The 24,008-nt window shown below is 46.9% G+C and overlaps 1 protein-coding gene across 3 annotated transcripts; it reads left to right on the top strand.

The window, feature by feature from the left end:
- The first annotated feature begins 388 nt into the window (after positions 1–388).
- On the top strand, positions 389–11,964 carry LOC133105120 (sodium-dependent multivitamin transporter). 3 transcript variants are annotated; one of them, XM_061211062.1, is made up of 17 exons: positions 389–445; positions 865–931; positions 4,420–4,964; positions 5,289–5,354; positions 5,682–5,733; positions 6,092–6,159; positions 6,493–6,647; positions 7,025–7,165; positions 7,361–7,490; positions 8,051–8,139; positions 8,557–8,669; positions 9,011–9,078; positions 9,489–9,575; positions 9,724–9,905; positions 10,121–10,224; positions 10,471–10,586; positions 10,982–11,964. In XM_061211062.1, the coding sequence occupies exons 3-17, from the start codon at positions 4,572–4,574 to the stop codon at positions 11,132–11,134; spliced, it is 1,917 nt and encodes a 638-aa protein (XP_061067045.1). In that variant the 5' UTR covers positions 389–445; positions 865–931; positions 4,420–4,571; the 3' UTR covers positions 11,135–11,964. The 3 variants fall into 3 exon arrangements, with proteins under 3 accessions (XP_061067045.1, XP_061067043.1, XP_061067044.1); XM_061211060.1 differs by lacking the exon at positions 389–445 and adding an exon at positions 559–684; XM_061211061.1 differs by lacking the exon at positions 389–445 and adding an exon at positions 559–690.
- The last annotated feature ends 12,044 nt before the right edge of the window (positions 11,965–24,008 follow it).

Below are 24,008 nucleotides of genomic sequence, written 5' to 3'. Positions count from 1 at the left end.
CTCTGTCCTTCTCGGCTGATCGCGAGACTTGAGCGTGTGGCCCCGCCTTCCACCGTGTCACGCCCCCGCCCGGGGCGTGGCCTAGTCTGCCAGGCTAGTCCGCCGGGCCGGTCGGTCTGGGGAGGGCTAGTGGTCGCTGGTAGTCGCGGAGGTCAGCGCTCTGCTCTATGTGCCCCATTCCTCGTTCGGGGGGACTGACCACCCCCTTCTCCTTTTCCCCTTTAAGCGAAGGCCTCCCCGCCACTGCTCCCTCAGCCCCGCGTTCCTTGCGCTTGGAGCCGGGGTCGCGTATCCGCAGCGTTTGGGGGTTAATCCATTTGCCCTCAGTAAACATGGCGGCGCGGCGGCGTGTGCGGGCAGGGGGCGGGACCCCACTGTCACCCGGTTTGGCGCTGCGGGGTCGGCTCTCTGGCGGCGGCCGGACCCACGTGTGGAGACCCGGCAGGTGGGCCGGACTGGGGCGGGCCGACAGGGGGTGGGCCGGAACACAGAGGCTCGGGAGAGTGGCGTCAGGGTGGGAAGGGATGAGGAGGGGAGGGGAGGGGAGGAGCGGAGAGGTGAGGGGCGGAACGGGCCGGCCTCTAGAGTGGGGGCCCGGGAAGATCGGAGGTGCCGGCGACGAGGTGGTAGTGGTCCTGCCACCTCGCGTGTGGAGGGAAGGAGAGAAGCCAGAAAATAAAGAGGGTAAAGGTGATGGAGGAGCGAAGGGCGAAGGGCGAAGGGCAAACCCTGTCGGGAGGAGACGAGCCGGAGCACCCTATCTCCTTCAGCTCAGTCCTGAAACCACGCGGCGTCCTGTGTTCTGGCGAGGAAGTAGGGGCGGGATAGATGCTTCCCTAACTCCTTATTTCTTTGCCTTCCCAGAAAAAGGGAGCGATGCAGATTTCGGGAAGAACCACGGGACCGCCTTAGCCTTGGCTGGGCCACGGAGGTAAGGGAAAGACAAGCGCTGTCCCGTGGTGGCCCGGCGCCCTGACCGAAGGGCGCCAAGCGAGCCCCGGGCCGGGGGGGGACTGAGTGTTAGCTTTGGTTAGGGTTAGCAAAAGCTCATCAAAGCTAACCAAAGCTCGTCTTCAGTAGCGTGGCTTCCCTTCCACCTACCCCCAGGTGTCTGGAATCTCCTGAAAGGATTTACCTTCAGAGGGCTGGCACATTCTCTAAGGCATTAGTAGTTACTAGCATTTTAATGAGGGCCCCTAAAGCCTTTCAGAGCTTGAGGAATTCTAGGCACAAAGACAGATTTTTTTTTTTTTTTAGTAATTTCCCTGGAAACTATGCAATCTTTTTTTTTTAATTAATTTATTTTATTTTATTTATTTTTGGCTGCATTGGGTCTTTGTTGCTGCGCGCGGGCTTTCTCTAGTTGCAGCGAGCAGGGGCTTCTCATTGCAGTGGCTTCTCTTATTGCGGAGCACGGGCTCTAGGCACACGGGCTTCAGTAGTTGGGGCGTGTGGGCTCGGTAGTTGTGGCTCGCGGGCTCTAGAGCACAGGCTCAGTATTTGTGGTGCACGGGCTTCGTGGCTCCGTGGCATGTGGGATCTTCCTGGCCTAGGGCTCGAACCCGTGTCCCCTGCACTGGCAGGTGGATTCTTAACCACTGCGCCACCAGGGAAGTCCACAAAGACGGATTTTGAAGGCATCTTTTTGGGAAGGTTTATCCTTCAGTCGCACCTTAGCCTTTTGTAGGAGTCAAAGCAATTCACTTTGTAACCAAAGTGAGAGTGGAGTTAGGGTGGTGAAGGGTGATTCTCTTTCTTGTCTGTGTGTATCTTGGACTTTTTAAAAGAGTCCCACAGCCCGCTATTTGTGCCCTATGTGTTAGAGTTTTAGTGAGACAAGTTATCTCTTACTTTCAGCTCCTCTCAGATGCAAATCCATGGGGTTTAGATCAGTGTACTGTTGTTGCTGTTGTTGTTGTTGTGGTTGTTTGGCTACGCCTCACGGCACGTGGGATCTTAGTTCCCTCACCTGGGATCCAACCCATGCCCCCTGCAGTGGAAGCACAGAGTCTTACCACTGGACCGCCAGGGAAGTCCCCAGTGTAGCAGTTTTAGAAGGCCACTATCCTGTTCTTAGAATCATGTCTAATGAAGCCTTTGTTACTGGGTCAGGTTTTTCCTGTCTTGCCTGGCTCTCTCTTCAGCTGTCCACGAGAGTCCTCTGCATCTCATGCAAATAGAATCCACAGGAGCCCTGCCAGTTTACCCCAGCAGTAGAGGGTCTCCATTTCTGTACATCTGTTTTCTTGTCTATACTTGGACCTTTTTTCGTTTCTCCAACTACCAGCCTAGACGTATCATTAACGCTTTACCTCTACACAGTGTTATGTGCACACAGCAGACATCTTCTCTCCTCTTACTCTCTGGTAGTTCCCGTCACCTCTTTCACAGTAATAAAGACTTGCCAAAGAGGAGTGAGAAAACTCAAGATGTTGCAATGCACAAAGGCCCAGGGCCTCTTTAGGTTAAACCTGAGTGGCCTGTTGGGAACATTGTTCTGGGGACTAACATTTGTGACTCAGTAGAACATGTGATTCAAGAGTTGCCAACTCTGATTTCCTCTCTTCATTGGCTCCAGGAGGTTCAGAGTTCAGGATTGGTTTGCATGAGGTCGTATCTTGCCAGCCAGGCAACATCTGTCCAAGAACACAGTGTAGGAGAGCCGGAAGACAGCTAGGCTGATCTTTCTCCTAGTGGGCAAGGACAAAAGACATAGTTTATATTAATCTCTCTCTAGATTAGTTGAAATCTAATCTTTGCTTCAGGAATGACTGACAGCAATTAACACTATGCTCCAGCCCTGGTTCTGGGAGTAGTGAAGGAGGGGCTCCTGGTGAATTACCTGTCATACCTACTAACAGCATTGTTTTTTCTCCCTTGTTTTATATCATGCTGTATAACCCTAGGGAACTAGAGAGTGTTCATATAAAGTGCATAACCTGAAACATGTTGTTTTGAAAGTGATAGGTATGGTTACTTATTTATTATTGTTAACGTTCATAAAGTACATAACACACTGCTGGATTATATAACAGGTGTTCAAAAGATGTTAACTAACATCATATTAGGCTATTTAAATTCATGGGTCTCAGTGTGTTTGTTGGTAAATGAGGGGGTTGTAATAGTGATCTCTTAAGATTCCTTTAAGTTTTGACATACTGTGATCTGGTCCTTGTTCTGAGGATAACGTAGGTATATTCTTTGAGGATTAGTATTTCTTGTGCAGGAGTTAGAAAAGCAACTTTCCCATCTCTCAGCAACTCTTTTCCAGTTCCCCCTTGCACACAGTGCCAAGTGTGACTTACAGTGAAAGCCTAATCCATCTAAGAATGCTATTGAATGTGAGCTCCCTGCTCCCCATTCTGGAGCCTCTAGGGCCGAGCTGGAGTTTGGGGGCTGTAGGGTGATAGGGCCATTTGGTCCACAGCGATTGGTTCCCTGAAGGGTCCAGAACAAATAGCTGCTGAGCTTCCCTCTACCCCCAGTTCCTCATCTCACCTCAGCCACTTGTAGACCAGATCCTCAGCCTCTGCCCAGCTCCAGACACACAGCTTCTCCAGGCAGCTTTTATTCAGAACAGGGATTGCTTCTTGAGGTAGGTGTCTGCGCCCGTGGGATAGGACCACTTTCCCTGACTGTTTCTCTTGCCCACAGCTCCCTGACTGGTTTGCTTGTTTCCGAAGTGCCCCTGTAATTGTAACTCTGAACCCCTGGCTCCAGCATGTTGCCATCTCACTTTTGAATCACACCACTCTTCCTGCATCTCCTACTGACTGTGGTGTTATAGGTAGAGGAGCTGAGAGGTGGGTGGCCGGCCTTATTTAGTAGTGTTGGGGAGAACAGAGTGGTTGGCTTGGGGTTGCCTGAAATGGAATTCGGCGCTCTCGTGGAGGTGGCCTCCCTGGTGATCAGTGTTGAGAAGGGCTGCTGTTAGGACGGTGACACTGAGGATCACGGGGGTGCGGGTACTGAGGCTGGGAGAATGGAGGAGGCCATGCTGTCATTCGTCTCTGTTTCTTCCTCCATGCTGGCTTGTGGCGCCAGGCTGGGCTCTGCTGGCTTAGTACATTGTGGTGACTGGGTCTGTGCCTGCAGGTGGGGGCAGGGACTTCTGAGAAGAAACATGGACTAGAGCTGATTTTTCTTTCACTGCTAGGGTGGAGACCTAAGAAGGTTCTTAAGTTTCACAGCTGTGTGCACCCAAAAAGGACTTGGCCAAGTAGTTGTCTCCTGGCCCTCTCAGTCTGCTGCTTCCTCCCTCCCCTCTCTGCCCTACCAAACCCATATCAGTACCTCCAGACCTTCAAGGGCTGTCATGGAGCTGGCTGGCCCAAATCTGATGGGTGTGGGATGCACAGGCCCAAGGGTGGGTGGCCATGAAGGCAGGATAGGCCTGACTGAGAGCCGATTTCTTTGCAGCTCACCCGGACAATGTCACTTGGTGGTAGAGGAGGACGGTGAGACGGTGGCTGGGAGTCAGACTGTAGCCACTTGCCTGCCACTGCCCAGCCGAGTGGCAGCCCAGAGCCCAGGAGCAGCAAGTGGCTGCAGGTCACAGACACAGAGAGGGTATGAGTGTGGCGGTGAGCACCTCCACTCCCCTCCCCCCAGCCTCAGACACCAACATGGTCACATCCACCTTCTCCCTGGTGGACTATGTGGTCTTTGTCCTGCTGCTGGTTCTCTCCCTTGCCATTGGGCTCTACCATGCCTACCGTGGCTGGGGGCGACATACCATCGGCCAGCTGCTGTTGGCGGACCGCAAAATGGGCTGCTTTCCTGTGGCGCTGTCCTTGCTGGCCACCTTCCAGTCAGCCGTGGCCATCCTGGGCGTGCCGTCCGAGATCTACCGATTTGGGACCCAGTATTGGTTCCTGGGCTGCTCCTATTTCCTGGGGCTGCTGATCCCAGCACATGTCTTCATCCCAATCTTCTACCGCCTGCATCTCACCAGTGCCTACGAGGTAGGTAGGGAGGAGCACGTAGGACCCCCAGGGTCAGGGGTGGAGAGGAGGAACAGGGCACATAGGGATCTGGGCCCCTGGATCTCCTTTGCCTAATGAGACTGACAGGGAATACATTGTGTGTTTATAAGTTCTCTCTGGTTGAAGTTGGGCGGGGTGGGAGTTGGGGGAGAAGAAGGGTGCTGTGCTGAGTGGGGCCCAGAGTGGATACGAGTTGGATATTTTCTCTGCTCCTAGGTTTCTTGAGGGAAGTTGTGTGTGAATTGTTGGGGGTGGAGTGGAGAGAAATACCTTTTTTAAAAAAAAAAATCTACTCCTACCTAGTACCTGGAGCTCCGGTTCAATAAAGCTGTGCGGGTTTGTGGGACCGTGACCTTCATCTTTCAGATGGTAAGTGGAATGAGGATAGAAATTGAGCCTGATGCATGGTAGGGGGAACTGGACTCAGGCTTGCTGAGGCAGCTGGAGCCTTCCTTGCTCTCAGACTAGCAAGATTGAAATTCCTGCTAGCCCCTAGAGGCAGCCTGCTTCCCATTCCTTCCGGTTCCGGCACAGATACTATGGTGGCAGCAAGCCAAACTTTGGAAGAAGGGAGAGGGAGGTGAGCCTAGGTGAAGGGAGGCCATTGGGATATTGGAGCTGAGGTCCATCTTTCCTCCTCTCTCTGCCCACCCTCATCTCCTCTTCCCCTCACATTCTCTTTTCCATACCCGACAGGTAATCTACATGGGGGTTGTCCTCTATGCACCATCATTGGCCCTCAATGCAGGTGAGGAGTCACAGCCCCTGACTCCCAGCCACAGCAGGCTGGGAAAAACCTTTGGGAGGGGCAGGTAGAGGAGAGTGTGCAGAAAAGAATCCAACCTTGACCAGGGTATTATTTCACTGCCTGGGCCCTTGGCTGGTCTCTACTAGAGGTGGAAAGCTAATCAAACATTACCATGCCCCATCTGAATTGGTTAATCAACACCTTTTGGTGGAGCTTTGCAAACTTTTTTTTCCATTGTGGTAAATGATTTATATCGTCCTTAATGACTAAATGCTTCATATCTTACCAAGGCTTCTCTGGCTTCTCTGCTGGGAAACCGTCCTTGGGAGACAGGAATGTGACTTTTATCTGTTTACAGTGACTGGCTTTGATCTCTGGCTGTCAGTGCTGACCCTAGGCATTGTCTGTACCGTCTACACTGCTCTGGTAAGCGCAGTTAGTCTTAGGGGTGGGAGGAGAAGAGGTGAAATTGGGAGGGAGATGGGAGGAAAGGGAAAAGATGGGATTAGATCAATAGGTGGGTGGTAGATGAGATAAGAATATAGGTGAGGAGAGGGCATGACCTTCTAGGGTGCTGTGAAATGAGATGTAGGAAATGGACTGGGCTTATGGTGGGGGGTGGGGGATGAAGGTGGGGGTGGGCTGGGAGTGACGTCAGCAGGATCTCAGCAGCTGTACACCACTGGCGGCTGTCTGGTGCCCTCGCTGGTGGTGTGGCTTCGTAGAAGTCTGTGGCAGGTGTGCTGTCTCTTCCTGCAGGGTGGACTGAAGGCAGTCATCTGGACAGATGTGTTCCAGACACTGGTTATGTTCCTAGGGCAGCTGGTGGTTATCATTGTGGGCTCGGCCAAGGTGGGCGGTTTGGGGCACGTGTGGGATGTGGCTTCCCAGCATGGCCTTATCTCTGGAATCGAGTAAGTACACCCCTTCCCCGGCTGGGGTCTGTAGTGCCTGACAGCTGAGCCATCTAGAGCCTGCGCTTAGGGCTGCAGTAAGCAGAGGGCAAGCTGTGGAAGTTGAAGTGCAGCACTGAGGCCAGTGGGAGGCTGGCACTGCAGCGATGGAGGGTGAGCGCAGCGTTCTGGCTGGTGGTTGGGTGTCAGGATGTTTTTAGTACCTGGGATGAGGCTATGGTTGGAGGGGTGGAACCACCCCCTCCCCACCCAACCTGCTGCCCTGTCTTGAGTCCAGCTTCGCCCTGGCAGCCATCTCTTTGCCCTGCCCCCTGTTGTAGGAGAGTGGGGAAGGCTGAGTCTCTGGGGCAACAGTGACATGTTGGTGTCTCTGGCAGGCTGGATCCGGACCCTTTTGTGCGGCACACTTTCTGGACGCTGGCTTTCGGGGGTGTCTTCATGATGCTCTCCTTGTATGGAGTGAACCAGGCTCAGGTGCAGCGCTACCTCAGTTCCCGCACGGAGAAGGCTGCGGTGCTGTGAGTGCAGGGCCAGGAAGACCGGGGAGCACAGGCTGGGGGAAGAGTGGGCCCCGGCTCCACTGAGGCAGTTGGGATGGGTCAGGATGCCGGAGCGCACACGCACCCATTGGGCAGGACGTGGAGCTGCCTTCTGGGGCTTGGGGACGTGCCTGCTAACACCGTCTCCCTGCTTGGCACTGGCCTCTTTTGCAGCTCCTGCTACGCCGTCTTCCCTTGCCAGCAGGTGGTCCTCTGCATGGGCTGCCTTATTGGCCTGGTCATGTTCGCCTACTACCAGGAGTATCCCATGAGCACCCAGCAGACTCAAGCAACCCCTGACCAGGTGAGAAGGCCTCCCTGCCCCCCCTCCTGGACCCCCCAAGGGGAGTGTCTGGGTGGCTGCAGGAGGGACTCCCACCCTGGGTGGGAAGTGGATGGAAAGTCCTTCCTGTTCTGGAAATCTACAATCCAGCATGTGAGGATCCCAGCCCCCAGCTAATCACAGTGCCCACCCTACTGGGGCGGGGACCTACCTTCACTGACTCACTGCTCTGCACCACCTGCTCTGTGGGGAGCCGTCACACGCCTGGTCTCATCTAACCCTCCCGACAGCCTCATTTTACAGAGGAGAAAAGGACGCACAGCGGGGTGGCCGGCATGCTCAAGTCACACCGCTCACCGAGGCAGAGCTGGGGTGTGGGCTGCGTCCTTCTCTCTCCAGAGCCTGCTTTCTCTCCACTTACTGTGGGGTTGCCCTCAGTGCCTGGCCCCCTTCCTAAAGCACGCAGTCTCCAGACACTGCCTGGCACGTGCAGGGGAAGGGCGGCGTGCGCTGGGGAAAGGCGGCGTGCTCTGGGGAAGGGCTTCTCTGAGGAGAGCTATGCACTTCTGCTCCGCCTGCAGTTCGTCCTGTACTTTGTGATGGATCTCCTGAGAGGCCTGCCAGGCCTGCCTGGGCTCTTTGTTGCCTGCCTCTTCAGTGGCTCCCTAAGGTACACTCTTTGACCTTTTCCATCAGGCTTGACACAGCTGACCCCTCCTTGGTACAAGGTGATGGGTGCAGCGGGGGTCCCTCTGAGTCTCTCATTGTGTTCGTTCATGTGTGAATGACAAGGGGCAGCTCATCTGTGTGGGACAGAGCGTATCCTCTCCTGGGAGATGCCCCTTTTTGGTGAAGGATTCTTCTTCTTTTATGATACCAGGAATTGATCTACTTGAACCAAACCTGTACCCCACTCAGAGAAGGCCAGGTGTCCCTGCCTCCCAGGCCTCTTCCTCGTCTGCCAACTGTCAGGATGGTGTTTGGGCTGCACACGTCCTCTCCTGCCTTCAGGGTGCTAGTCCCTCAGTGGAGTCCCTTGTTTTGCGTTTCTCAGCTTCTGGACTTGTCTTTCTCTTTCTTCTTTCAGCACCATATCCTCTGCTTTTAATTCACTGGCAACTGTTACAATGGAAGACTTGATTCGACCCTGGTTCCCTCATTTCTCTGAAGTCCGGGCCACCATGCTTTCCAGAATCATCGGTGGGATTATGCTTCCTCATCTCTTCAGCCGTGTTCTTTCTAAGACACACCCTAAGAACTGTTGTCCATCTGCTTTGAAGCACCAGTTTTAGCCTGGGCTCAGCACTTGCCCAATGAAGCACCAACCTTGTTTACGTGTCAGGGAATTTCCTGGGGAGGTCTCTGAGTCACATAGAGTGAGGACGGGGTGGGAGAGACCTGGAGGTGGGGCCTGAGGTAATATGCCCTGTTTCCAGGGACACAGAGGTAGTAGTTTGGCTGGGGAAGGAGCTTTGCTCTACTTTTCCCCCTTTTATTGTGTTAACTCACATCTGCTTGTTTCCTCCTTTCTTTTTCCCCAGCCTTTGGCTATGGGCTACTTTGTCTGGGAATGGCCTATATTTCCTCCCAGATGGGACCTGTGCTGCAGGTAATGACTATGGAGGGAAGAAAGCAATTTTTAAGGGAGAAAAGGAGCTGATTGAAACCAGAAATTGAAGAAGACAGCTATTGTGAAAGGAATGACATAGGGGGCAGGTGTCAGAAATTCCCCTTTGATGAGCTACCTTTAGCTGTGAACAGATTCTCAAGTAGCCAAAAGCCCCAGGGTCATTGCTGGCTGAGAGATATCTGAGGATCAGCCTCAGGAGAACCCCGAGCACATTCCCTTAACCATTTCTGCCCTCTGGAATCCTGCGTTCTGATGATTCCAGGTAGAACAGACGGACAGCTCTGACAGGTGGGGCTCTGAGGCAGTGGTGGTAGCGGTGCCACGTTGGTGAGGCTGGGGATCTCTGAGCCTGAGTGTTCTTTTCTTTTTCTCAACCCTGTCCTCCGCAGGCAGCGATCAGCATCTTTGGTATGGTTGGGGGCCCACTGCTCGGACTCTTCTGCCTTGGGATGTTCTTTCCTTGTGCCAATCCTCCTGTGAGTGACCCATCTGGCTGCACGGTCATGTGCGGGGGTGGACCTAGGGAACGACTTGGCAGGGCTCTCACTGTGACTGCTGGGAACTTACGTGAAGGTTTGGTGGGGTTGGCATTGAGACAAGAGAGTGTGCCGTGTCTCTGGGCAGGGTGCCATCGTGGGCCTGTTGGCTGGACTGATCATGGCCTTCTGGATCGGCATTGGGAGCATAGTGACCAGCACGGGCTCTGGCAGAGCATCCACTCCCTCTAATGGGTCCAGCTTTTCCCTGCCCAGCAATCTGACTGCTGTCACCATGGCCACACTGATGCCCTCGACTACTATCTCCAAGTGAGTCAGAGCTCACTCTCTCTCTCCTTGCGGAGAACAGCTCATTTCTGAGAGGTTTTCCAGGGGCCTTGCTAAGGGATGGCCACCAGAGGACTTGGGCCACATGTCGGGTGTTGGGCCCCAGGATTCTAGGACCGTGTAGGAGGGCGGAGCCGGGTGCCTGAGGAATGCCTGCCGCTGAGTTGCTCATTATCCTCACCCTCTGCTCTCCACAGACCCACAGGGCTACAGCGGCTCTACTCCCTGTCGTATTTGTGGTACAGTGCTCACAACTCCACCACGGTCATTGTGGTGGGCCTGGCTGTCAGTCTGCTCAGTGGTGAGGGGGTGTGGCATGGGGGCACAGGGAAACAAGGACCAGCTGAGGGAGGGCGCTCAGGGGTCTGGGGTCTGGAGCTCAGGGAATCCCGGGCTCCTGGGTGCCTGGAACAGTAACGCTTCTTGGTGGAGCTCGGGGAGGTGGGCGGGGACTGGGGGTTTAGAGCCCTGAGAGCAGGGGGAGAGCAGGGGGCCGCGGGTGTCCCCTGGTTACACAGTAGGAGCCTCGGGAGCACTTTGTCTTCAGGCGGAATGCGGGGCCGGACCCTGAACCCTCGGACCATTTACCCAGTGTTGCCGAAACTCGTTGCCCTCCTGCCCATGTCCTGTCAGAAGCGACTTCACTGCAAAACCCTCAGCCAGGTAGCGCCTCTGTTGTCAGATCGCCCCTCCCTTCCCTCTCAGGCTACTGCCGGCCCCCTGGGTTCCTGTGCCTCCCTTTTCTTTCTCCTCCCAGCCCCCCTTTCTCTGGTGATTGGCCTGAGCTGGACTGTCCCGCAGCAGCTGCCTGGCCCCTTCCCACAGGGGAGCGGGGGCTTGGTGGGCAGAAGGGTCTCGGCCCCGAGAGGCCACGGCTGCTGGCCTTTTGTCTCCCTCCTCCCAGCCCCGTGCTCATCCCCGGGCCTGCTCCTCGTCGGTCTCCTTTCTAGCCAGGATCAAAGCAGGGTCACCTTTCCTGCAAGAGAAAGGGGAGGTTCCTTCACCTCCCCTTTGCCTCACGTTCACCCCACCCACTCCCTTTGCTCTGTGTTCCCCAGGATCTCTCTGTGGAAACCGCTGTGTTTCCGGAGAAGGTGAGCAATGGGATGCTGAGGGGCAGCAGAGACAAGGAGGCCATGGATGTGCCTGAGGAAGGCCCAGCCCACCAGGGGATCAGCCCCACCCTCATCCTTCAGGAGACCTCACTCTGATCTGGACTCGGGACCCAGCCCCAGAGACCACCCTGTGGCACAGAAATGAGTTCCTTGGTGATCCTCAGGGGTGATCAAGGTCTGGATGACCTCGCCCACACCAAAGGACCTTGTTCTTGGGAGCTTATGCTGCAGTAGAAGCTGTCATGTCACGGGAGGTGTGAGAGTAGGACAGGGTTTTTCCTTGTTCCTTGCCAGTCTGTTCTCTAGAGAACCAGGCTTGCAGAGGGTAGGATTTTGCCAGAGAAAGGGATAGAGGCGAATTCTCTGGCAAAAGGATAATGGCTTCTGATTCCGCATCATCAGGCTCCTTTGAAGTGAATAGAAATAGCAGTGCTGGACCCACTTCGTCAAGATTGACCATCTCCCCGTAAAACTCAGCTGCCTTGGCCAGCTGTTGCTTCCCTCGCAGTCCCCTCGGAGCACACATTCTGTCAGCCACAAAGGGCCCCTGTGGCACTACTTTCAGGTTGTCTGTGATACCCAGGCCCCTCTCATTATCTGTCTACCTCCATTCTTGAGAGGGAGGTTTTGGTGTCCCTGAGAGGCGTCTCGGAGCATACAGGTATATTCATCTCCCTCGCGCAGAGTAGGGAAGCTTTCCACCTCGCTGCCCCACCCTCCACCTCTGTAATGGGTACTTGGGGACGGGGAAAATGTTAATTTAAGAAACTAAATTCCATGACCAGGTCCACTGTGGAGCGTGCCATCTGTCTGACTCCTGAGCCACGCCACCCTAGTGGCATTTGGTCATTCATGCTGTTTCCTTTTGGAGTTTCTTCCCCACATATCTTTGTTCCTAGGGAATAAAAACTGCTATTGGGCTAGAATTTGGGCTCCTATACTGTCTGCACCTGCTCTTGTCCACCTTAGTGCTATCCCTGGCGAAGATAAAGAGCCCCTCTTCCCATGCACAGGTCTTCCTCTGCTGAGGAGAGAGGCACAGGGGACCAGTGATGGCTTGGTGAGGTTTCTGGTCTCTGTGGCTGATGTGTCTACAGGGGGTAGCATTGTGCTTATGGGGTGGAAGAGGCACACTTTCCCTCTGCTGCTTCTCTTCCCCTGTGGCTCAGTCTGTTCCCTGTCCCGCCCACCATGTCCTCGACCAGAACAGTCACTGCTGCTCTGAGAATTTTCACTTTGGGACAGGAGGAAGAATGCTGCTATTTGGCTTTTAAAAATAGAACATTCGAGGTGGACTTTAATGGTCTTGTGAAGAACACTTTGCTCATGCCCACCCACACCTGGTCTCTAGCTCTGCTTGGCCCCATCCAACTGCCCAGAAGCAGCTCTGGGCAAGCTCTCCAGGCCCCTCAGCAGAGACTTAGTCCCACACACATCCATGGCCAGTCCCAGAAAATGCCAGGTTGACTCTGCCCTGAGGTCTGCCCTCCTCTTGACAGCCTTCCACCTTGGGGCTGAGGGCCACTGCTCAGCCCACGTCCCCACCCCAGCCAGCTGCCAGAGTTGTAGACCTAGCCGGGCTCTCATTTATTCATTCTTCAACATATTTATCCATCACCCACTTCATTCAAGGGCCTTACCTTGGCTGCCATCTTAGAGCTAAGGAAATGACTGTGCCACCCAGGGACTCTGCACCAGGTGCCACCGTTGGCCTTTGAGTTGCCCCTTTTTGTCTCAAATTCTTGCATTTTGGCTATATTTACATAGAAAAAGGGGAGACCCTACAGGACTCAGAACTTTCAAGAATTATATTTAAGGGGAATGGTAAAAAAAATTCATTCTCCATATAATTCAAACTCTAACAGAACATAGATGTTCCTTTGTCTCTAATGCAGTAACTTATCTTCATGCAGCGTTTTAAAAGTACCATTTAATGATTGAGGGTGGAGTCTAATGGACAGACCTGGGTTCAAATACTGACTTCAGTTACTTCATCTATTAGGTGTGAATGTCACAGTTAAAGATTCAAAATTATATTGTGTGTAAAGGACTGATGCATTCCTTAAATGCCAGTTATTGTGATAATTATTGTAGTTTTCAAAGCACTTTTCATGTGCTACCTAGTTTTATACTTCGGGAGAGAAGTACATTCCATATCATCTGCATATTTAATGTATAAGGTAACTGGATTGCTTGCCTAGTGAAGGGCTGAAGCAGAGCTAGAACCCGGGTCTGTGACTCCCAGTAGCCACCAAAGTCACATCTCTTGCCTGGAAGCAGTGTCCTTTTTGATAGGGTGCTCACACAGGTGACAGGGTCTCTCCTGAGATAGTCCAGAGAACAACGATGTACTAAATGGGGTGCTACTGTACCATCATACTAGAATCTTTCTAGGTCAGTGGCCTTCAAACCTTTCTTGAGACCCATGGTAAGAATGTATTTCACAGCATGACCCAGTACACTGATATATTGCATTGTGTTACTAAAACATTTCATGAAAAAATGTCTCTGGGTATAGTTAACATTTTTGGAGCTCTCCTTTTCCCTTCCCTCCTTGAATAATTCAGTCCTTAAGCCATTATGTGGAGCAGAGCAAGGTAGGCATTCATGCTGGGGGCTGAGCGTTCTGGGTGTCAGAGCTCAAGTGAAAGGAGGGAGACCATGCATAGGAGTGGCCCAGCTTGAATGTCAGAGCCTGAGCAGGATGAGGGGGGCAACCACATGGAGGGCAGCCTGCTGTGGGGTGTTAGCGCCCAAGCTGGATGAGGAGAGTGCCCATGGGGGTCGGGAGCCTGGTGTGGGGCTGGAGAAAGAGAAAGCCGTCCTCACAGGAAAGAAGACGTGTGGGTTGTCAGCTGGAGTGAGTGAGGTGGGAGCCTATAAGGGGGGACAGCTTGACGTGGGGTGTCAGCATGAGGAGGGCATCCACAAGGTAGGTGGCTCAGCATGGCTTGTCAGAGCCAGTGTGTGTATGTGTGTGTGTGTGTGTCCCACATGGAGAATCAGAACCCTATCAGAATGAAGAAGGCGGGACTTCCCTGGCAGTCCAGAGGTTTAGATTCCGCGCTTCTGAGGCAGGGGATGCGGGTTCAATCCCTGGTCGGGGAATTAAGATCCTACATGCTGCGCGGCCAAAAAAAAGAATGAAGAAGGCATCTATACATGCGAGCAACACGTGCAAGCAGCTCAACCTGGGCTGTTAGAGTGTGAGTGCAGTGAGGAGGGCAACTATACAGGAGGAAGATCTGTCATCAGGTGGGAGTCCAAGTAGGGTGAGGGGGTCACCTGCCATGGAGGCAGCCAGTGGTGGGGAGATGAAGACATCCACACAGGGGCCAGCCCATTACAGTCTCAGAGCCTGAGTAGGATGAGGAGGGCATATATGCGAGAGAGAGTGTTGGGGCTTTGACTACATGCTGAGAGATTAATCAAATAAATATATTAGGAATAACCTGAGCCATGTTTCTCACTAGTGGAGAAGGGTGTTACATGCATGGAAAGGGAGAAAACAAGAATGAACTCTGTGGTGGTGGATCGGAGAAAGGGATATTGGCATGTGTTCATGGTTTTTAACAGATCTACATAAATATAGAAATAAACAGGGAGGGAAGTAGCTCTGTCGGCTGAGGGTTTGGGAGCAGGAGTAGTGTGATAGCAATAAGTGCTTTGTGCCTAGATCTTGGATTCTAAATACCATTTTCCACTAAAAACAACAACAACAACAAAACCCCAAGGCTTCTTGGAGAAATAGTTGATTCTAGGGCTGGGACCAAAGTACAAGATAGGCCTGGAACATCTTGTGCCAGAAAGCAAAGAACTTATCAAGGAAAGATAAGATCATATCAAAGGACACAGAAGTTAGCTTGAAGGGACTCTCACTAGCCAAATCTGGAACATTCTGAGCATTAAAATAATAGTAATGGATTATAAGCTATTGAATGAAAAAAAGGAAATCATGAATTCATACTGATAAAAATAGTAAGTTGGAAATTAGATAGGGTATGGTATATTTATATAGTTTCAAATACTTCTCTCTGCACAAAATACTTAATTACAAGGGAAAAAGAAGAACTGTAGTGGAGAAGCCTGGCAGACACCATCTTAAGTGATCAAAATAAACATCATCTGTAATGGGATAAATCATGCATTTATCCCATTTATCCCAATGGGATAAGTCATGCATCACCTGATAAGATGCAAAGGGAAGAACATGTAATCACTTCTGTGATTCTCTTGTCAGAAATGTATAACCTGAATCTAGTCATAAGAAAACATCAGACAAAATAAAATTGAGAGACATTCTATAAAATAACTGGCTTGTAATTATTGGGACCATAGCTGAAAATTAAATAGGATCTGAGCATTAGATGGAAGTAACATTAACTTCCTGACTTTGATGCTTCTGTTGTGGTTATGTAGGATAATGTTCTTGTTAGTAGGAAATACACAATAAATTTAATTTCATGCATGATCTACTGATGTGTTGCAATCCGCTAAAAGCACTGTAGTGCTAGGCTTCCTTCCCAGCTTTCAGACACGGAATGTGTTTCTTTCCCATTTCCCACCACCAATGGTCCCAGAATTCCAAGGCCTCCATGCATTTTCTATTTTCCTAAAGTGGTCATGTCCTCTGAGAAGCCATTTCTGGCTGTTCCCCTTCCTGTGAGAAGCAAAAGGGCTATCAGCCTCCAGGCCCAACAGCCAGCCTTGGCTCCCCCTCATCTGACAAAGCAGAAAACAGATGACTTCATGGCAGGGCTGGTGGTGGGTGGGTGGGGTCTTGGGTCCATTTGACCATTTTTGCCAGTTAGAGAAAAATCCTTCCAACCATTCCTGTGTGTTCACTAAGCCATTGGCAGAGGTTCTAGCTCCCAAGCAATAAACTCTTTGGATTTATCGTCTGAGAAACATTTTACCAACCTAGAATTTTACACTTAATCAAAACGTAATACAAATGACAGCATGAAATAAAGACATTTTCAGATATACAAGGGAACATAAAGTCAACAGACGTCAACTGTTAAAGAGAACGATGACCAAATTAACCAATAACATTTATTGTTACATCTAAATAAGCAGGGATTATTTTTCAAACAATTAATATAATCTGGAACTAAAATCCAAGAGCTAAGATTCTCTAAACTAATTGAACTAAGATTCTCTTTTCTCATTTTTAGAGAACAAGATGTAGACCAACACTGGATAATAGAAAAATTAAAGTATGAGTTATACATGTAAAGATAACTAATAGAATAAAAGAAATATGATATATCACTCCCATACCATTAAAGCAAAAAATCAAATGGAACAAAAAAACCCTGATTATTCCAAGCACAGGTGGAGTGTGTGTGTGTGGGATTTTTCTAAATAAAAATGCTGAATAATGTGGTAAAAATAAGTCGAAGTGTATCACTCGTCTCAATATTTATGAATATATAGAAGTAAAACAAACAAAGTCATAGATTTATACATTTGGCAATAAGGAAAGAAATCCAGCTTGTGCTATTATAAAAGATATACTTAAAAGGAAACAGCATGAAATAATTGAAAATAAAGGTATGGAAAAAAATTTGCTATGCAAATGATAAAACAAAAGCAGAAGTAGTAGCAGTAATATCAGACATCAATAGAATTTAATAGAATATCAATAGTATGTCAATAGAATCAAAGCATAAGGCATTAAAACAGATCCAAAATGATGTTTCATATTGTTTATAACAAAAAGCATTACTGAATTTGCTTATCTGATAGTAAAGCAGGTTAAATATCTGGACCAATGTTCCCGTTGAAAGCAGTGATAATGCTGAATAAAATGTTTTTAAAAACTTCTTAAAATCATCATAAGGGTAAGACTTCATTGGGCTGAAGGCTAAGTGAGGGCAGGAATCCAGAGACGTAGGCAGAACCCTGAGGCTACTATTGTCCCCAGTGGCATTGGCAGATCTGGGTGAAATTGAGCTTTAGTTTAGACAGCTTTAGCTTTGACAGAAGTCTAGCCCAGGGGATGCCCAGCATATGGAGACTAAAAGGATACTTTCCTTCCTTAAAGCTGGGGCCCAAAATGGTGATGCCCTCAGGCCCCAGGAATGCAAGAAGAGTTGCTCTAGAGACAAGCAGAGCAGTGAAAAAAATCTCTGTAAAATCACAAATCAACACTTGTGGATTTGCAGTCCAATTTCACATTGCTCAACAAGTCAAAATTTGGGACTTTGAAAAGAATAATAAAATTCACCAACTCTGGCAAATATGATCAAGAAAATTGATAAGGTACTACAACTAGAGATTATTGTACTAAGTGAAGTAAGTCAGAAAGAGAAAGACAAATACCATATGATATCACTTATATGTGGAATCTAAAATATGACACAAATGAACCTATCTATGAAACAGAAACAGAATCAGGGACAGAGAATAGACTGGTGGTTGCCAAGGGGGAGGGGGATAGTGAGAGAGGGATGAATTGGGAGTTTGGGATTAGCAGATGCAAACTATTATATATAGAATGCATAAACAACATGGTCTTACTATATAGCACAAGGAACTATATTTAATATCCTGTGATAAACCATAATGGAAAAGAATATGAAGAAGAATGTATAGGGCTTCCCTGGTGGCACAGTGGTTAAGAATCCGCCTGCCAATGCAGGGGACACGGGTTCGAGCCCTGGTCTGGGAAGATCCCACATGCCGCGGAGCAACGAAGCCCGTGCGCCACAACTACTGAGCCCACGAGCTGCAACTACTGAAGCCTGCGCGCCTAGAGCCTGTGCTCCGCAACAAGAGAAGCCATTGCAATGAGAAGCCCGTGTGCAGCAACGAAGACCCAACGCAGCCAAAAATAAATTTAAAAAATTAAAAAAAAAAAGAATGTATATATGTGTATAAGTGAGTCACTTTGTTGTGTTGTAATTAACACAACATTGTAAATCAATTATACTTCAATAAAAAAAAAAATCAAAAAAAAATTGAGAAGGTACAAATAATTCCAGAAATAAAAAAGATACATAGGGCTTCCCTGGTGGCGCAGTGGTTGAGAATCTGCCTGCCAATGCAGGGGACACGGGTTCGAGCCCTGGTCTGGGAGGATCCCACATGCCGCGGAGCAACTAGGCCCGTGAGCCACAATTACTGAGCCTGCGCGTCTGGAGCCTGTGCTCCGCAACAAGAGAGGCCGCGATAATGAGAGGCCCGCGCGCCGCGATGAAGAGTGGCCCCCACTTGCCGCAACTAGAGAAAGCCCTCGCACAGAAACGAAGACCCAACACAGCCATAAATAAATAAATAAATAAATAAAAAATTTTAAAAACCCAAAGTTAAAAAAAAAAAAAGATACATAATTACAGATATTGTAGACATTAAAACAATAGTAAGAAGATATTATAAGCAACTTTAGGCCAATAAATGTGAAACTTTAAATTAAATGGACAAATTACCAGAAAAATACCGCTTATCACAGACTCAGGAGACAAGAAAAAATCTGAATAATCCTATTCCCATTAAAGAAATAGAAACAGAAGTAATAAAAGCATCTAATTGTGAGAAAAATCCAGGGCCTATATGGCTTCACTGTTGAGTTTTACTAATATTTCAAGGAATAAATAATTCTAAATTTACATAAATGATTCCAGAGTATAGAAGAAGAGGGAACCCTCCTGAATGCATTTTCTACTTACCAGCAGCAAGCATTTAAAGTATGAGATTTTAAATGTATCTTTTATAATAGCATCAATCTATACCAAAACTCTACAGAGACAGCATAAGAAGAAAGGAAATGTATAGGTCAATATTACTCACAAACACAGGTGTAAAATCATAAAATATTAGTGAATCGAATCCAGCTATGTATATAAAAAAATAACATATCATTACCAATTGAGTTTATCTCAGAAATGAGAGGTTGGTTTAACAACAGAAACTCAAATAATGTAATCCTTACCATTTACAAATTAAAGCAAAAATCTCACTATCATCTCAAAAGATGCAGAAAGGTGTTTCAAAAGATCAACATTCATTTATGAGAAAAGTTATCACTAGCAGGACTTCCCTAACCTGATTAAAGGGTATCTATGAAAAAAAATCTACAGCAAAATGTTAAAAACTATAATCAAAGTTAAAGGTAAAATAATTTAACTAATTCTTTTAACTATAATCAAATTTTTTAAAAAAGGGAAACAGCTGAAAAAAATTTAGCAGTGAAATGTTGAACACTCTCTCTTTGAAATCAGAAACAAGATAAGCATGCCTGCTATTACAATTTCATCTTACCATTGAATTAATATTGTAGTCAGCAGTCACACAAAAGCTCAAAAGAAAAGAAGAGTGATGAATTTGACCATATTAAAATTAAAAACTTCTTTTCTTTTTTTTTTTAACACCTTTATTGGAGTATAATTGCTTTACAGTGGTGTGTTAGTTTCTGCTTTATAACAAAGTGAATCAGTTATACATATACATATATCCCCATATCTCTTCCCTCTTGCATCTCCCTCCCACCCACCCTCCCTATCCCACACCTCTAGGTGGTCACAAAGCACCGAGCTGATCTCCCTGTGCTATTCGGCTGCTTCCCACTAGCTATCTATTTCACATTTGTTAGTGTATATATGTCCATGCCACTCTCTCACTTTGTCCCAGCTTACCCTTCCCCCTCTCCTATCCTCAAGTCCATTCTCTAGTAGGTCTGCGTCTTTATTCCCGTCTTGCCCCTAGGTTCTTCATGACCTTTTTTTTTTTAAAAAAACTTCTTTTCAATGAAAGACACCATTAAAAGAGCAAAAAAGACAACATACAAAAAGTAGAGAAAATCTGTTGTATTTGTGACACATACAACTGACTTAAAGAACATGCAACGTAAAGAACTTCTAAGAATTGACATGAAAAAGAGAAATCATCCAATTAAAAATGGGGAAAATATTTGAATTGCTATTTTACAAAAAAGGAAATCCAAATGGTCTATAAGGAATTCAGTCTTACTAGTGATCAGGGATATGCCAATTAAAACAAGATACAATTACACACTTACCAAGTTGGCAAAAAATGACTCCAAGTATAGACTGGAAACAGTGACTTGATATGTGTTAAGGTGGCTACAGTTTTACTCACCACTGCTTTTGTACCATAAGTGAGAATGTCCACAGAGTGAAAAGGGCATGTTACATCTTAGTATTATGATAGAAGAAAATAGCTCTAACTTCAGTGACTCCTGGATAAAGTCCCTGGGACCCCTAGGGGTTCATGGACCACACCGTGAGAATTGTTGCCCTAAACCAGGAGACACACAAGAACTTTCATAACAACATAATAACCTCAAACTGGGGACAATCCAAAAGTTCATAAAAACTAGTGTTACATTCATACAGGAATGCTTTGCAGCAATGACAAAAAATTAACCACAACCATACACATAAGCTAGTGTTGATTTTAAAAAAAAAGCAAGTCATAGAAGAAAACACTGTGATTCCATTTGTCAAAGTTCAAAGCAGAAAAAAACTTAAGCCCCATTGTTTATGGACCCATACAAAGTTTGTAGAACCATAAAGAAAAGCAAGGGAATGATTAACCTCAAACCCGGGTGAGTGGTTACCTTGAAGGAAAAGGGTGGATGATGTAATCTGGGAGGGGCTTTGCAGGTACCAGCTGTGTTCTAGCTCCTCACTGTGTGGGAATATCATAAAGATTCACTCTAAACATTACAAATATATCTTATATGCTCTAGGTATATTTCTCAATAACTAAAAAAAATCTAATGTATAATAGTCATCAACATAGCTCTCATTTCCAATATATTTTTAAGAAGAAAAGCAAGATGCAGAATAATACATAATATGCCACCTTTTGTAGGAAAAATGATGAGGAAAAGAATATATTAATGCTTGTTCGTATATGCACAAACTATTTCTGGAAGGGTATGGAGGAAACTAACAGTGATGAACGCCTGTGAGAGGGGCCGGGATGATAAGGGGACCAGGCTGGAAGGGGAGCCTTTTCTTTCATCTTTCTGCACCTTTTTATACACTTTGATTTTCAACAATTCATGAATTACTTATACTAAAATATTTTAAAAGCCCTGTACATCTGGAAGTTTAAAAATATTTCTAAATAACACCTGCATTAAAGACAAATCGTACTGGAAATTATAAACCATTTAGAAACTTATTGCAACTCAAGCATTACATAGCAAAAACTGTGGCTTTAAGCAATCTTTTACATGTTGAACAATCTGATGGGCAAATACATCTCATTTTATTTGCTTTTCTTGATTACTATTGAGTTTGAGCACCTTTTCTTTTTTCTCTTTCTTTTCTCTTCCTCCTCCTCCCCTTTCTCTTTCCTTCCTCCTCCTCTTCTTCTTCTTCTTTGATTTGCATTTTTCTGTGAATTTCCTGGTCATATCCTCTGTCAATTTAAATTATTGTTGTCAGAATTCTGTATATATTCTGGATATTCATTTAATGCAACATTTTTTTTCTCCTACACTTTCTGTTTTCTTTCAACTTTTATTATAGCATTTTTTTAACAGAAATTTTAAATTTTATGAGAACAAATCTCTCAGTTTTTTATGGCTTCTGGATTTTGTATCTTGTTTGGGAAGGCTGTCTCCACCCCAATATTATTAAAGATATAGTTTAAAATCCTTTAAAATATTTTAACTTTCCCCCCAAATGTTTAACTATTTGTACCATCTGTGTTTGATGTGATGGGTCAGGAGGGTCAGGAGGATCAATCTAAAATTATTTTTCCTTCAGTGGATAGCCAATTATCTCACATGATTTATTGAAAAAAGCCACCCTTCCTTCCTAGTTTTTTTTTTAACATCTTTATTGGAGTAAAATTGCTTTACAATGGTGTGTTAGTTTCTGCTGTATAATAAAGTGAATCAGCTATACATATACATACATCCCCGTATATCCTCCCTCTTGCATCTCCCTCCCACCCTCCCTATTCCACCCCTCTAGGTGGTCACAAAGCACTGAGCTGATCTCCCTGTGCTATGCAGCTGCTTCCCACTAGCTATCTATTTTACATTTGGTAGTGTATATATGTCTATGCCACTCTCTCACTTCATCCCAGCTTACCCTTCTCCCTCCCTGTTTCCTTAAGTCCATTCTCTACGTCTGTGTCTTTATTCCTGTCCTGCCTCTAGGTTCTTCAGAACCTTTTTTTTTTTTTTTTTTTTGATTCCATGTATATGTGTTAGCATACGGTATTTGTTTTTCTCTTTCTGACTTCACTCTGTATGACAGTCTCTAGGTCCATCCACCTCACTACAAATAACTCAGTTTCGTTTCTTTTTATGGCTGAGTATTATTCCATTGTATATATGTGGTACATCTTCTTTATCTATTCATCTGTCGATGGACACTTAGGTTGCTTCCATGTCCTGGCTATTGTAAATAGAGCTGCAATGAACATTGTGGTACATGACTCTTTTTGAATTACGGTTTTCTCAGGGTATATGCCCAGTTGTGGGATTGCTGGGTCCTACGGTAGTTTTATTTTTAGTTTTTTGAGGAACCTCCATACTGTTCTCCATAGTGGCTGTATCAATTTACATTCCCACCAACAATGCAAGAGGGTTCCCTTTTCTCCACACCCTCTCCCGCATTTATTGTTTGTAGATTTTTTGATGATGGCCATTCTGACCCCTTCACAGATTTTAAATGTCGCCTCTATTGTAAGCTTCATATGGAGCTGTTTCTGCATTTGTTTCTATTCCACTGAGCTATTTTTATCCCTTTAATTTTATACTGCTAGATCTATTTCTAAAATGTTAATATAGCTTTATGTATTTTTATATTTACATTTTCATATATTTTAGGGAAAATTCCCATGAAATAATCTTTTTTGATTTTTTTTGGCTACTATTGAATATTTCATCTTTCAGAAGAGAATCAGAATTCTTAAGTTCTAATTTAAAAATCCTGTTAAGATTTGGTTGGGATTGCATTAAATTTATAGATTAGTTTGATTGTCCTGGATGCCTACAGCATAGAAATATCTTTACCTGGATGATGTAAGTACCAGATCCGAGTGGTTTCCATGCAGTCTCCTTGTGAATTTTTATTTGATTCTGACAGGCAATTCCAAGGAGCCATCACTCTGTCTGAATTGTCCACAAAGGGTCCTCAAAATCCACTGTGGATGGTGCTTATAGTGGGCTCTGCTCTCAGTCTTTGGGTAGACACTGTAAGTTCAAAGTGGCAAGCAGGGTTAGACGCAAAGGGCCCACTTAACTTGCAATATTTCCATGCAGAAGTGCACTAGTAATCCTAACTAGTCTACTTAACCACCTCAGCAACTGAGAAATACCCTCCATTTACTCTGTAAAACATATTGACCAGTGGCCAAAACCCATTAAAATCCCAGAGCTAGTAAGCTACTAGCACATGTCTCCCATTGGTTGCGTTGTATAATTGCCAAGAATCAGCCGTGTTTTTTCTCAAACCTGTATTCACCAGTTGTACTTGATATTGTAATTAAATACAATCACCATGTCAGAAGGGAGTAGAAGCCCAGGTTCCCCACAGAGCCCCTGTTGACACCCTGGGAAGGGCATGCTCCTCCCTAGGCCTCTGCTGATACCTCCCTGCTGGGAGGGGGAGGTGTGCTCCCTACAGGTCTCCAGTGACACTGTAGGGGTGGGTTTCTACTTTCTGACTCCATAGATTTGCCTATTCTAAACATTTTGCATAAATGGAATCATAAAATATGTGGCCCTTTGTAACTGGCTTCTTTCACTTACCATAATGTTTTCAAGATTTGTCCATGTTGTAGCATCTATCAGTACTTCATTCCTTTTTATTGTTGAATATATTCCATTGTGTGACTATACCACATTTTGCTTATCCATTCATCAGTTGATGAACATTTGCATTGTTTCCACTTTTTGGCTGTTATGAATAATGTTCCAATGAACATCCATGTACAAGCTTTATGTGGATAAATATTTCCATTTCTCCTGATTATATAC

This window comes from Eubalaena glacialis, chromosome 14 (assembly GCF_028564815.1).
Source record: "Eubalaena glacialis isolate mEubGla1 chromosome 14, mEubGla1.1.hap2.+ XY, whole genome shotgun sequence".
Lineage (NCBI taxonomy): Eukaryota > Metazoa > Chordata > Mammalia > Artiodactyla > Balaenidae > Eubalaena > Eubalaena glacialis.
The sequence above is the reverse complement of the archived record's forward strand: the minus strand, read 5'-3'. Positions and strand labels throughout refer to the sequence as shown.